Source organism: Melospiza melodia, chromosome 16 (genome assembly GCF_035770615.1).
Source record: "Melospiza melodia melodia isolate bMelMel2 chromosome 16, bMelMel2.pri, whole genome shotgun sequence".
Classification (NCBI taxonomy): Eukaryota; Metazoa; Chordata; class Aves; order Passeriformes; family Passerellidae; genus Melospiza; species Melospiza melodia.
This window is the reverse complement of record NC_086209.1, coordinates 5,202,711-5,212,608: the sequence shown is the minus strand read 5'-3', so window position 1 is coordinate 5,212,608 and position 9,898 is coordinate 5,202,711. Positions and strand designations below refer to the sequence as shown.

At 55.2% G+C, this 9,898-nt stretch overlaps 1 protein-coding gene across 1 annotated transcript; it reads right to left on the bottom strand.

Moving 5' to 3' along the window:
• Window positions 1–51: 51 nt before the first annotated feature.
• Window positions 52–6,412, bottom strand: FUNDC2 (FUN14 domain containing 2). The gene is made up of 5 exons (XM_063170393.1): window positions 6,340–6,412; window positions 5,728–5,878; window positions 4,372–4,447; window positions 3,201–3,335; window positions 52–2,776 (listed from the first exon to the last, which is right to left on the bottom strand). Exons 1-5 carry the CDS (start codon window positions 6,356–6,358, stop codon window positions 2,699–2,701), a joined length of 459 nt encoding a protein of 152 aa, XP_063026463.1. The 5' UTR covers window positions 6,359–6,412; the 3' UTR covers window positions 52–2,698.
• Window positions 6,413–9,898: the final 3,486 nt, after the last annotated feature.

Here is a 9,898-nt window from a genome sequence, read left to right as displayed (position 1 = left end):
ACAGGAATGTGCTGCTTCCCAGGAAGCCAACAGACCTCACACAGAAAAGCATTTAGAGCAAAACTGTTTAATAAAATATCACTTCAACAAGCATTTACATACATATAATATATAAAACCACTTTAAAAGCCTGATGTGTTTGAAATCTCAGAGTGTAACAGATGTCAGAAGTTGTTGAAACACTAAAAGGAGCAGGAGTGGGAAGGGGAAGGGACACCTCATCTTGGCACCTGCAGCAATGAAAATGCATCCCCACAGAGACTGATCCAGCATCAAAGCTTCCAGTGTTGCCCCACAGCATCCATCAGTGCCAGCCACGAGCCCAACACCAGCACACCTGAAAGATTTACCACATCCTGATGTGCTTGTCCATTCCCTGCCTACATTCACATCAAACCCAGCATAAATCTGTTGATTGTTTCCCCTTTCAGCAGCATTTTAGCTCCCTCTCGGGGTCATTTCTCCCTGTAGCAAACTGGGACTTCAGCAGAACTCACCCCACCTAGGGCTGAGCAGAAGCAGTGACTTACTGAGCCAGAAAAACACCCCTAAGGTCTGTTAATGATTTGCTTTGAGCTTTGCCATTGGAGACAGCTTTGTGGAGATCAGTGCATCTCAGAAATTGCGTTCTGCAGCCCATTCAGCCAAAGAGCAGCAATGCTGTTGTCCTACAGGAACAAGAGATACCTTGCAAGACCAATGTATCTATTCATGCATGTTCACATCTGCAGATCCTACAGAAAAACAAACCAAATCCCAAAAGCCCCACTACTGTCTGTAACCCCACTGCTAAACAGGAATTTATTGAAGACCTATTTGATGCATCCTGCAGTCCAGGATGGCCTTTAGGAAGGCCATTGTTAAAGGATGTGAGCCCAGCTACTCCTTCATTCTCCTTGGCCATGTGTGGCAGGACAGGAGCAAAGACAAAGACAGCAACTTTTATCTCCTGATTATCTGCAGCCTCTTTTCAGATCCTGAAGGTGAAGAAAACCTCAGCTAAATCTATGTGTTGCTATATGAACACTTCAATCAGCAGAGCTGAAACAAAATTACCAACTGCAAGTGCTCATTCCAACCCCTCTAGTGGAAGAGCCCAGCACTTCAGCTCTGCCAGCAGCTCTCAGGGCAGGATCCCCTTTCCAGCCACACTGAGAGCAGCAGATCACAAAGCCTTTGCACACACTGGAAATGGGGTGCAGCTGCTGAGCCAGGTGCTGCAAACCACCCACCCATGATTGCCATTGCTCCCTACCATGTTTCCCACGAAAGATGAGCTGACTTTCACATAAAATCCCACATTCTGGGCAAGAACTCCTACCTATACCTGCTGGAGGACATCACCACGTTGTCAGACAAGTCTCTGTGCTTGCAGAATGCCCTGGGGGATGTTTGCTGTACTGCACACAATGCACTGAGTCAGACTGAGCTCTGCACCTGGGGAGCCTCATCTCCTGCATGAGAAGGGCTGCAGCTGATGGAATTAAGCAAACAGCTTTTCTTGTGGAAATGGCAAACACAAAGAAGGAAGGAACATAACTGAGGCAGAAATATGAAATGAACTGCTCTCACAAGAGCATGGTCTGGTTTTCACTAAAGTTTTATCATTTCAGTTGCTTGCAGAGACCAGGGAGAAGGAATTTGTGCTCTTCAGAGGCAAGTAAAGGACTGCACTCCAGATTTCACATCATCCCCCTTTCTCCAGTACAGCTGGCAACAGGGACCTGGACCAGTACAGTGTACCCTGAGCAGGGATGCATTGGATGCATTTCCTGTCTACAATCCTGTCCCACATGATTACAGCTCAAGGAGCATCACCAATGCCAAAGTGACCAGAGAAGGCTGTGGCACACATGGAAAGCCCAGTCAGAGCCCAGAGTGATTTGCAGTAAGTGGCACAGCTGAAATGCCCCCATGTGACACAGCCAGGCTGGGCCTGCTGGAAGCAGGAGAGAGCCTCAAGGGCTGAGCAGTCAGGTGGTTCTGCAGAACAGAACTTGGTGACTTTCAGAACACATGATGAGAAAAGGGCTTGGAGAGTCAGCCTCAGTGCTGTTTCCATCAGCAGTGCCAGTGCTGCAATTCCAGAATGGGGAAGGACACCAGCAGAGACAAAGCCAAATGGCCACCTATGTGCAGTGAAACAGCAGGGGGAGGGCAGGAAAATCCATATTCCCCTGTCCTGGACACAGCTCAGGCAGCTTTGACACTTCTGCATCCACCCCAGGATTGTCAACCACATTTTGGATTGCACAGATCACCTCTGTGCAGAGGGAAGCAGAGGTGTTCCAGGTACCAGGGCAGGAATGCTGAAAGCTAAATTGTAGTGAAGAGCTGACACAATATACTGGCAGACAAAGGTACATATAACAGTCCTGAGCACCTGCAAGAAGCACATTTAAGAGGTTTCTCTGCCACTACATTTTTATGAAGTTGAAACTCATTAAAAAATTTGAGTCTGGGTGTATTTGGTGGGAAATCATGATACACTGGGAGTTGTGAGCTTCCAGACCAAGCCCAGCACACTAACAGCCCGGATAGAAGAAAAAAGTGGAAATCAGAAGCAGCATTATAAGAAATAAGGGCTGGAACCTGTGAGCAGATGGGACTGAGTCTGTTGGCAACATCCTTTGACTTCTAAGTGAGAGATAACAGCAGTAGAGGAGGGGAGGGGAAGTTGGGCATGAGAGTGCAGCTTCTAGGATGCCATTCCAAACAAGAATCCTCCAGCAAACCCTCCAGTCAGGATAGCATTCTTCTTCAGAAATATGACCACCTAAGCAGGGGTGAGAAGAGACAACAGTGTTCAACAACATCAGGCCACTCACTGACCCTCCTGCCAAGAAGAAATCCCTCAGACTGTTTGTTCTTGAGGCAAGTGATGCTCACAGAGATGCCACTGCTCAGATTTGGGAAAACTTCCTACCTAATAAGCTCCCCTCCCTAAGTGCACCAGCACACAGCCAGATCTTCACCCTGCCCAGCCACGAGCAGCCAGCTCCTCCAGGAGAATGCTGTGGGAAATGATGTCTTCCTAAACTCTAGGCAGGCAACATCCACAACTTTTGCCATCTCTCCCATTTTGCTGTCATGCAAGAATTCCCTCCTTGTATTGGCACAACTGAACATCTGTAACAGTTCAAGAGGCAATCCTGTTTTCTGCTGTCCCTCCAGCACATGGCCTGGGAGAGCTGTCTCACCTCATCCACTCTGCTTTTCACTTCTGCAGGCATTTTGTCACCACTGGTGTGAAATTTCAGCTGCTGCTTGGCTTTGTTCATGTCCCGCTGTATTAGGTTCCAGTCCACCTTGATGTATCCTGTGTGGTTTGCAATCTAGAGTTTTGGGGATTAGAAGAAAGTTCCTGAAGTCCTGCATGACCAGGGCTAAACAGACCCCTTGCTCAGCCACCTTCCCTGACCACAGCCACCTCCCACTCACTGGGGGGCACACTGCCTTAAACATTGGACAGACACCACCCCCGGAGCTGTGCCAAGTGTTCTGCAGCATCTGTCTCCCACAGTAACCCCCAGCTGCTGGGCACACACTGCAGCCCAGCCTGCCCCAGCCTCTGTTCCTCAGTGTAAAGCTGGTATCACCTCCCCCTCACAACTGCCATGGATATTGCTGGGACTCCCTGCAGTTCTCCTGCTGCTGTGGGTGGACACAGCTATTAATAGCCCATTCCTCTCCAACTGTTTTATCTGCTCAGGGTGATTCAGCTGTGGAACTCCCTCTGCCCAGAGCAAGCTTTTGAGCAGAACAGGCAGAACGAGGAGAGTGAGGGAGAATGAGTCACACACAAGACCTGAGGAGCAAACAGGTGAGATCTGAACAGAGCTGCTCTACCTGCTCCAGGATGCACCAGGTGCATGAACACATCCCAGCAGCTTCCCTCAGTGCCAGGGCTCTGGGAAACCAGCAGAAGTGGTAGAGGACAGAGAGAGATCTCCTTTCTCTCCTCCTCCCCAGTGCTTTACAGCGAGCCCCATCTGTGCTGGCCGGACTCCTTGGGAAGCCAGGATGGCAGGAAGCATGGCACAGATATGGGTAAATCCTTCCTGACATGCAGGGCTGTTCCTCCAGGGACACTGTGTCCACAGGCAGACAGCTGAAGCTGTCTCGTGCTCCACTCAGGCTCTCCTGTGCCTTTGCCTGGCCTTTGGCAGCAGATCCCCAGTGGATGTGCCCTGGCAGTCCTGCACTGGTGTATGCACACTGACCCTGCTTTGCTGTTGCATCCATGTGCCCTGGAGAACACACACCTCTGACATTCACAGCCAACAAAGCCCCAACAGGCAGTGGTTCCTAGAGAGACCTTTGTGCCCAGCACACAGCTCTCAGAAAGCCTGGGCTGCTGTTCATACACACCTGGAGTAGGAAAAAGCCTCCTCCCACTGCTGTCGCTGCCAGCTTTCCAACCTTCTGGAAGAGGAATCCAGTACACCTACAAATCAAGCAGCATTTGGTCAGGAGAATGAAACACCTCACACACACTACTCATTGTGCTTCCCACAGGCCAGGCTGCCTTTGGCAGCAGCTACCCAGGACTGGAGACAGCCTGACCAACTGCAGAAGAAACCCATGTGCAACCAGAGAGAAGGATTTGCACCCAGACAAAATTGATGCTTTATAGCTTTTCACTCTGTGCTGGCACATTCCAGCCTTTTTCTGTTTGGTTCTTATCTCTTCAACCTCATCCTTCTCCCAAAAGAGTAACCAGAAACCTGTGATTTCCCCAAAATCAACAAGTGATTTTATGTTTTGTTGTTTTTTTTTAACTGGTATAATCTCTGAGAGGAAATTAGGGAGCACATGTGCTGCTCCATGACAGAGCATGGGGAGCAAATCACAACCCTCTTTCTTACCTAATTGTAAAGTAAGCAGCAAACAACTACTTACTTTACATTTTCATTTCTCAGGAGAGAAAAACGATGGAACAAGCACACAGCAGTGATCTAAGGCTGGTCTCCAAAATGGGTACCTGCTTTCAGCATGAAAAACATTCCTGCAGCCAGCACCACCCCAGTGCTCAGTCATGCAGCCACAGGCTGGTGTGCTGTGCCACCCAAACCACACTTCCCTTGGAACACGGTTTCCTTACGAGCACTGCAAACAACACAGCAGCCTGCCTTTACCCATGTCTGAGACACTCAGGGAAGATACAAGAGAAGGGTGGCCAGGCCACACCTCTGTGACAAGACAAAGCTCTGTCACACACTGTTAAATAATTACCCCGTTGCCAGATGAACATGAGGGTCATGGCAAGAGGCAAAGCAGTTACACAGTTACACAAAATTTTCAACTCAAACGATGCTGTAGGAATGAAGTTACAAACAGAGCCATGCTCAGTCCCAGCTACAAGTGACAGGAAACCCTGGGAACTGAGAGCCCAGGAGGTTTTTATTGCAGATGCCTGAAGCACATCCACCTCCAGTGAAGAAGGCATCCTTGTTTCAAGGGGTTCATATCTGCCTGTTCTAATTCAACAGCACCACTTTTTACCAGAAGTTAAAAATAATTCCAGACTGGTGCAATTTTCTTCCCTTCGAGCCAGTCTCAGTTCTTTAAGTTACAGACAGCATTTAGGACGTCCCAGAGCTGAGCAGACCATGCCAGGGGACAGCAGGCTGAGCACCCGCCTGCTGAATGCCTGCCACTCGATCTCCCTGTCAGTGTGACCGGGGACTCAGCCAGCGCAGCAAGGGCAGCCCCGGCCCCGCTTACCATCCCGTGACCCCTCCGATCACCAGCTGCGTGGCCACATTGTACTTCTCAGCGCTCGACCCCGAGCTGGGGGCGAACATCTTGCGCCACCATGGCCGGTTCTTGGTGTACTCCGCCAGGTCCAGCACGTTGAATGTGTCGTCCTTGGCACCTGCAGGCACCTGCAGAGGCTCAGTGCCGGGACCGCGGCACCACAGCCCCCTGCCGCCGCCCGGTGCGCGCCCAGGGGCACGGCAGCCCTGCCCAGACACAGCTCAGGGGAATGGCACTCCCCGGGCCCCCGGGAACCCCCTCGTCCCTCAGCCCCCTCCCAGGGCCTCCGGGACCCCGCGCCCGGCACCGCTCACTCCCTCGGGGCCGCCCCTCGCAGAGCGGCCGGGGCTGGGGGCCCGTGCCCGGAGCCGCCCCCTCGGTCCCTCAAGCGGGGCCAGGCCCCGGCAGCCGCCGCAGCCGCGCGGGGCAAAGGGAGCGACACCGCGCCCTGCAGCGGGGAGGCCGAGCTGGGGGAGCCGGGACCCGCTGCAGGGGGAGAGGGGTGAGGGACCCGCGCCCCGAGCCCCGAGCCATCCCCGGCCAGCCCGGCCCGGCCCGGCCCGGCCCAGCCCAGCCCACCTCCGCCCGGCACCGCCATGACGCCGCTGCGCTCCGCGCAGGCGCGGGCACGGTGTGCGTCACCGGGAGCGGGCGGCAGCGGGGCCGGGGGAGAGGGAGCGGGAGAGAGGGAACGGGAGAGGGGAACCGGGGGAGAGGGAACGGGAGAGAGGGAACGGGAGAGAGGGAACGGGAGAGAGGGAACGGGGGAGAGGGAACGGGAGAGAGGAACCGGGGGAGAGGGAACGGGACAGGGGCGGGGACGGGCAGGTCGGGAGAGAGGGGCGGGAAGGGAGAAAGAGGGGCCCGAGGGGAAAGGGGCGCAAGGGGAGGAACGGGAGCGCGCATGGGAGCAGCGGGGCCGTGCCCGTGCCCTCGGCTGTGCCCCGGCGGTGCTCTCGGCTGTGCACCGGTGATGCCCCGGCGGCGCCCTCGGCTGTGTCCCTGGTGGTGCCCTCGGCTGTGCCCCGGCTGTGTCCCGGTGATGCCCCGGTGTGCCCTCGGCGGTGCCCCGGTGATGCTCTCGGTGCTCCTCCCTGCAAGGTGCCCGGTGCTGCAGCAGCATCGCGGCCCCGGAGCGGCTCCTCGGCTGTGCCCCGGCGATGCTCCGATGGTGCTCTCGGTTGTGCCCTCAGCCGTGCCCCGGCTGTGTCCCAGGGATGCCGCCGGCTGTGTCCTCAGCTGTGCCCCGGCTGTGTCCTCAGCTGTGCCCCAGTTGTGCCCTCAGCTGTGCCCTCGGTGGTCACCTCTGCAAAGCGCCCGGTGCTGCAGCAGCAGCATCACCGCCCTGGAGCGCCTCCTGGGCTATGTCCCGGTGATGCTCTCAGTTATGCCCACGGCTGTGCCCCGCCGTGCCCCTAGCTGTGCTCTCGGTGCTCCCCCTGCAAGATGCCCGGTGCTGCAGCAGCATCCCGGTCCCGGAGCGGCTCCTCGGGCCCCTCGGCCCCGGTGTCCCCGGGGTCGCTGCTGCTCCCGCCCGAGCGGCTCGGCTGTGCGGTAACAGCGCTGCTCCAGCGGAGCCAGGGCGGGACAAAGGGTTCGTAAAGCCCACGGTGGTTTGCTCCCTCTGAGATGGGAGCTCTTGCTTGGCTGGGGGTGTCACAGCGCGTTTTGCCATCCGCTGGAGGGCCCCCAGGCCCCCCGGCACGGTGGGCACTGCGCACGGGCACACGAGCTCAGGGGTGCTGGAGCAGCGCAGTCAGCCAGCACACCCCGGGCTGCTGGGCCTCTGCCCCGGCGCTGATTTGGGCAGCTTGGACATGCTGCCTGGCAGGAACACATCTTAGTGTTTCCCCTAAAATAATAACAACTCTGATTTCTGAGCCATAGCTCACTTGAGCTCCTGTAGAGCAAATGCCACCTAATTCCCAGCTGGGGAAGTTGCCCAGGGTGTAGCAAAGATGGAAATCCCAAGACACAAGAAGCAAAAAAAAAAATCATGGAGAGATTGTGACAGAGGAGACTTGACCCTCATTTGGGGTTAATGGAAAGCAGTGTGTGAGTGGGAGCAGGAGCGCAGGCGGCGTGGGACGGGTAGGGGAACAAACAAACACTCTTCTAGGAACCAAACACTTCTAGGAACTAACAGCAGTGCTCATGTGCCCTGCTGAGGACATCCTGCTAGTAAAATCCCAGCACCTCGTTGCCACTTGCACGTAGGTCGGAGGATTTGGGAACTGCTTTTGGGAACTGCAGGAAGGTCCCAGTGTTTCCAGGAAGGTCCCACGTGTTTCCTGCACGGCCCTGAGGAGGGGGAACTGGCTGGAGCAGTGTGTGCATTCTGACCAGTGACACGACAGCACTTCCCTGGGAACAGGAGGAAAAGATGTGGCTGGGGAAGGGATGGCTGGAGGCAAGTTGGCCTCTAGAAATCCAACCTGAACAGCAGTGTCAGGTGGTGCTGGGGTCTCCTGCATGTCTGGTACATGACAGGTTTCCATCCCTGTCCAGCACGTGTCCCTGCTTTTGTCTCCCCTGCCCTGAGCAAAGGGATGCCCTCAGGCAGGTCTCCTTTGGTACCTCCAGCTGTTGGCTCTGCTGCAGCTGATCCCAGGAGCATCTGATGGCCTGGGCACCTGCAGCATGGCCTCATCTTTCCTAGCACATGTGCACCTTCATCTGGTGCAGGTGCTCAGCTCTCTCCAGCAGGATGCCAAGGTGGAGGTGCTTCAGGGCTGGGGGCTCCTGTGTGCTGGGGTCAGACACAGCCTGGTGGGGTGGGTAAAGGACAGAACCCAGCCCCTCAGCAGCCCACAGACACTGCAGCTCCCTGCCAGGTGCCTACCTGCTGTTCAGCTGTGGAGGCACAGGCATGAAACACCATTCCCCATCTCAAAGGCTTCCTCTCCCTCCTGGCACCACCACAACCCTCCAGCCTCCATGGCCAGGCTGAGCCCACCAGCCCATGGGAGCTTCCAGAGAGTGTTTCTGCTGCCTGACTCATTGAGAGACACCTCTGATGTGAGGAGCAAGAGAGAAAGCAGAAATGCTCCACTGACCCACTTACTGCAGGGAAACCCAGCCGAGGAAAGCAGGCTTAGTTTGGCACCTCCTCCATGGCAGTATTTCCACTCTGATGCTGGGGTAGGTCCATCAGGGATGGATTTTCTGGATACTCAGGGGTGCTGATGGCATCAGCCCTGCTGCACTGCTGTTCCCTGGGTGCCCCTGTGCCCGTGAGTTTCCCCATCAAGAACTGCACTGGGCTGCAGCCCCTCTTTGCTCCATCTCTGCTGGGTGCAGTAATTTGGAAGTGCTGATATGAGGGGCCCTGCCTGGTCCTCCAGGCAGATCTGTGCCGTGTGGCACAGCCATTTTCCTGCTGCCAGGAAGGGTGAGTGCCCTGTGCCTGGCTGCTGCTTCTGAGCTGCTCAGTGTTCCTGAGAAGCTGTCACGAATCACTTGTTCTCTCTCTCTCTCTCTCACACACACACACACACAAAGTTCCAGAAGAGATTAGACATGGTTCAAATGATTCTGACTAATTTTTATCTGCTCCAGTTCTGAGAACTTTTATGTTATTGTTCTGAGAACTTCACATTTCAGGGAAATAAACAGCCCTTTCTGTGTGCGTGTGGGTCCTTGGCTCTGGCAAAATATGTTCTGGCAGGAGATTCCATCACCTGGAATTGTGGCTTTTCCATCACCTTTGCACAGGAGGACAGTGCCCTGGGTATGGGCAGATGGGCTCCAGGCAGGACTGGAATGCCAACTCATCTCTGCAGCTTTCTCAAAGGCACAGCTGCTGCCTGGCCCAGCCCTGGGTGACGCTGGCAGCTTGCAGAGGGTCCCACAGAGCCCTCGGAAGCTGCACAGCTGTTAATGGCACCCACTGGCTGGGACCATTCTCAGTCTTGCTGGGGCATGTGGGGTCCAGCTTGGCATGCTGGGCTCCCTCTGCATGTCCAGCTGTCCTTGGCCTGATTTGCTCCACACTGGCTCTCGTGTGCCTGCACAAAGCTGCTGTGTGCAGCTAAGGCCAGCATCTGGGCCCCCTCCCCAGGTTACTGCCAATTGTCACACCCAGATTCCCTTTCCCATAGCCTTGAGTATCTTGATAATATTTTCTTTCTGGCCTCTT

Bases quoted from the DNA above. Each gene is read 5' to 3' on its own strand.
- FUNDC2 (XM_063170393.1), bottom strand. The intron at 4,448-5,727 runs GTAAGCGGGGCC...CTTGATTTGTAG, and splicing joins ATCGGAGGGGTCACGGGATG to GTGTACTGGATTCCTCTTCC. The intron at 2,777-3,200 runs GTGAGACAGCTC...ACCCCTGCTTAG, and splicing joins TGAAAAGCAGAGTGGATGAG to GTGGTCATATTTCTGAAGAA.